Source organism: Alnus glutinosa, chromosome 3 (assembly GCF_958979055.1).
Source record: "Alnus glutinosa chromosome 3, dhAlnGlut1.1, whole genome shotgun sequence".
Taxonomy (NCBI): domain Eukaryota; kingdom Viridiplantae; phylum Streptophyta; class Magnoliopsida; order Fagales; family Betulaceae; genus Alnus; species Alnus glutinosa.
In genome coordinates, this window is record NC_084888.1 from 31097017 (window position 1) to 31101621 (window position 4605).

The 4605-nt window shown below is 45.9% G+C and overlaps 1 protein-coding gene across 1 annotated transcript; it reads right to left on the reverse strand.

The window, feature by feature from the left end:
• Window positions 1-2732: 2732 nt before the first annotated feature.
• LOC133863346 (putative glycine-rich cell wall structural protein 1) lies at window positions 2733-4126 on the reverse strand. The gene is made up of 4 exons (XM_062299290.1): window positions 3953-4126; window positions 3599-3727; window positions 3155-3304; window positions 2733-3055 (listed from the first exon to the last, which is right to left on the reverse strand). Exons 1-4 carry the CDS (start codon window positions 4089-4091, stop codon window positions 2733-2735), a joined length of 741 nt encoding a protein of 246 aa, XP_062155274.1. The 5' UTR covers window positions 4092-4126.
• Window positions 4127-4605: the final 479 nt, after the last annotated feature.

Sequence of the window (4605 nt, forward strand, 5' to 3'; positions counted from 1 at the left end):
GCTTTTTTAATAGCATTATTCACACATGTTTAAAGGACACGTGTCTTTTTTATATGTGGGTTGTAGGAAATTTCTGTCCATATCTAAAAGTGATATCCGCATTTTTGGGGATGCGGGTACAGATATCGCAAATAACCGCACGGATATTTACATGTACACCCTTAATGTTTATATTACATGATGATTCCCAATTGCCTACTTGTTATTGATAATGATAACGTTTATCAACAATTGCGATGATGTAAAAGTGAAAATAAGCTTTTAAATATATTTTTTTTGAATTTTTTTTTTTTAACGAGCGCTGATCCAAAGATTAATTTTATATGACAATCATTTAACAATTTGCTAAATACATTTATCTGACAACAAAGTTTTGGAAGTGGTTTGTAGGATATGATCTAATCAACAATTGGATTGGACGACACATATTAAAGGGAATCATTGAGAGAAAGACAGAGTTTCCTTTATGTTGGTATAGTTTTCGGTATGGTGTGAACTGCACGTTCTTTGATGTTCTTCACACTCTCACGACAGCTGTAAAACAACTAAAATTAAGAGACCCTTCTAGGGGTCTCGCTCCGATACCTAAATTAGCTTTTGAGAGAAAAGTATGCTTTATGCATAAAATATTTAGTCTGTTGTTTATACGTGGGGTCTGGGCCTATTTATATGCAAAGAGGTGGAGTCAAATGTGAATTAGGTGTCCTGCTCCTTCTTGATCTGGGAATGTTGTCAGAATTCTACTTGGACTTTGATCCTTTAGTAAACGTAGGATCTGATCCCAGAAGATCAATGATTAGATTTGGAATAGGAATCCTAACCCAATTCTACCGGGAATATGACTGTTGATCGGATTACACTTGGACTCGGATTATGACTCCTATATCAATTCAACTTGGAGTAGAGTCCTAATTCGGATTTCCTGGGATAACTGATGCCTGAGTTCCCGGGATATGCTTGTCTCGGGCCTTGGCTGGCTGAGTTGACTCTTGGTCCCGGGTTATCTGCATTATCGGGACCCAATCGGGATATACCCTTGTCGCGTATTCTCGGAAATAGTTGCTTGATGTTTACCTCCCGGGATAGGACTTACCGGGAGTCTTGCTGTCTTGGCTTTACTACTGTCGATCCTCCTTGGGCCGGTACTAACCCGAAGGCCCAGGGTTCTTTAGATGGGCTGGTCTGAGTGAAATTATTCCCAACAGTTACCCCCAATTCCCTTATCCTAAGCATGCTCGAATAATGGAAATTTTATGTCTCGAAAAACCTGAACCTTGGCTCCTTTGTATGACACCCTTGTTGTTTTTGAAAATCTGAAACCTGAAAACTGCAAACCCGAGGTTAGATCCGACCCCTTATGCATTCTTGTTTTCTCTGCAGGGTTGTCTCTCTGTCTTCGGGGATGGCCCCATGACAGCTAACCTACAAAACTTGAGGGTTAAATTTGACCCCCTATGCATTTTTTTTTTCCTTAGGGTTTTCTCCCTATATCCGATGATGGCTCTATGCCTCATGAAAACCTGCTAACTTGCAAAACTCGAGGGTTAAAATACGACCCCCCATGCATTTTTTTTTTTCCTCCTTAGGGTTTTCTTCCTATCTTTGGGGGTGGCTCTATGCCTCTTGAAAACCTGCTAACCTGCCAACCCGTGGGTTACCTGATAATTGAGGGTTGTCTCCATTCCTTGTTTTCTTTACAGGGTTGTCTCAGTGGATTTGCATTAATGTTTTCTTCCACGCTTATTTTCTCTGCAGGATTGTCTCCTAAATTTGCTTTAGTCTTTTCTCCCATGCTCGTTTTCACTGCAGGGTTGTCTCCCTGGATTTGCCTTAGGTTTTCTTCCATGCTTGTTTTCTTAGCAGGGTTGTCTTCTAGGATTTGCTTTAGGGTTTTCTCCCATACTTGTTTTCACTGCAGGGTTGTCTCCCTAGATTTACCTTAGGGTTTTCTCTCATCCTCTGGGCTAGGCTTCGGACCTCTTCTGGACCTTGAACTTCTGACTTCAGCGTCTGCTGGGCCGTCCGGACCCTGATAGAACACTAAGTTTTTGACTTGGGTGTCCGGACCATGGCAACTGGGCGCCCAAATGGTATGTAGGAAAAACTAACTTTTTGAGCTATAGATCTTCTAGATTCTTTCTGTCACTAGAATATTTCCTTTTTAGTGTAATTCTATGCAGATTACTTTCTTGTTTAGCCCTTTCCATATTGGAATTAATATTTTTTAATAAATCTTCTAGAATCTTCTGGAATAACGGTGTCCTTGTTATGGAAATTCCTGATATGAAAGCGTTTTTGTCAAGTCAGAATGAGCCAATTAAAATAAACCAACACAAAGTAACCTATTTATTTTATATTGTATTAGTATACTTGTACAAACAACAACGTCTAATATGGTGCAAATATGCATACATATATATAGGTATGCAACGTCCACCACTACATGCATAAAGTGAGGGTGAAGCTACTGCAATTTATTTTAAAATTACAAATACCAAAAGATAAATTAAATACTACAAAATGGAATAAGTTTATGCTCATGGGGAATCATCCTCACCCCCACCGAAGCCAAAGCTTGAACCATGGCCTGAGCCCGACCCATAGCAAGTATTGCCACTACCGCCACTACCGCCACTACCACTACCACCACCACCCCCACTGCCAGATCCACTCCTATGTCCCGAGCTATAACCAGACCCACCTCCCTTTCCTGAGCCTCCACCTCCCTCACCTCATTCGCCTCCTCCGCCGCCTTCACCCCTACTGCCCCCATTGCCAGATCCACTCCCATATTCCGAGCCATAACCAGACCCATTTCCATTTCTTGAGCCTCCACCTCCCCTCCCTCCTTCGCCTCCTCCACCACCTCCACCCCCACTACCAAATCCACTCCCATGTCCCGAGCCATAACCAAATCCACCTCCCTTTCCTGAGCCTCCACCTCCCCCGCCTCCTCCGCCACCTCCACCCCCACCACCCCCATTGCCAAATCCACTCCCATGTCCCGAGCCATAACCAGACCCACCTCCCTTTCCTGAGCCTCCACCTCCCCCGCCTCCTTCGCCTCTTCCGCCACCTTCACCCCTACCACCCCCATTGCCATATCCACTCCCATATCCCGAGACATAACCAGACCCATCTCCATTTCCTGAGCCTCCACCTCCCCCGCCTCCTTCGCCTCCTCCTCCACCTCCACCCCTACCACCCCCACTACCAGATCCACTCCCATGTCCAGAGCCATAACCAGATCCACCTCCCTTTCCTGAGCCTCCACCTCCCCCGCCTCCTTCGCCTCCTCCGCCACCTTCACCCCTACCACCCCCACTGTCAGATCCACTTCCATGTCCCGAGCCATAACCAAACCCACCTCCCTTTCTTGAGCCTCCACCTCCCCCGCCTCCTCCGCCACCTTCACCCCTACCACCCCCATTGCCAGATCCACTCCCATATCCCGAGCCATAAACAGACCCATCTCCATTTCCTGAGCCTCCACCTCCCTCACCTCCTTCGCCACCTCCACCCCTACCACGCCCACTGCCAGATCCACTACCATATCCCGAGCCATATCTAGACTCACCACCCTTTCCTGAGCCTCCACCTCCCCCGCCTCCTTCACCTCCTCCGCCACCTTCACCCCCAATGCCAGATCCACTCCCATATCCCGAGCCATAACCAGAACCATCTCCATTTCCTGAGCCTCCACCTCCCCCGCCTCCACCTCCACCACCTCCACCCCTACCACGGCCACTGCCAGATCCACTCCCATGTCCCGAGCCATAACCAAACCCACCTTCCTTTCCTGAGCCTCCACCTCCCCCGCCTCCTTCGCCTCCTCCACCACCAGATGCATGTCTTGAACCATTACTAGACCCATATCTAGATCCCCCGATTCCACCTTCACCAGCTCCCCCTCCTCCCTTACCACCTTTACCACCCCCACCTCCTCCTCTACCACCACCAGCTCCACCTCCATCTCCATCGCCATCGCCACAATCTTTACAGGCTATCGCCTTTGATGACCTGGCAGCAAAGGCAAGGTCCACAAAGAGCAAAGCCAAGAACGCAGCACCAATCAGTCTAGTGCTGGCCATTTCCTCTCTGTACTTAATTATCAGTACCCTTTATGAGAAACCAATGCTTCTCGAGTGCAAAAGGTTAAGGTATGTGCCTCTATATATAAGCATCGAAGAGGTTGATTTTCCAAGCTTTCCGACATTCTGGTATATCAGATAATATAATAATGGCCAAAAACGTGATCTGAATGTCTTGATTAGTGGTGTTGGTGTTTGTGGTGGGGGTGTCGCATGGTAGTACTACGTACCACGGTACCAGTGTGGAGCGTGAATGGTGATGGTGGTGGACTGTCTTCTTTTCTTCATGCAATTCTCTATAGAATAGAGTTTACTTCCACTATATATTGACTTCATGGATTATTCTCTTCAGTGATGTCACTGGTAAAAATTTCCCACTAAACTTAAAAAAATGAAATTTCCCACTTAAATGTGGCCACAATTTCTTTGTTAATGAATAAGTTTTAGAATTTTTTGTGCCCATTTGTATTTTTTAATCTAATTGACATTTATGTGGAACAATCAGTTTCACTAA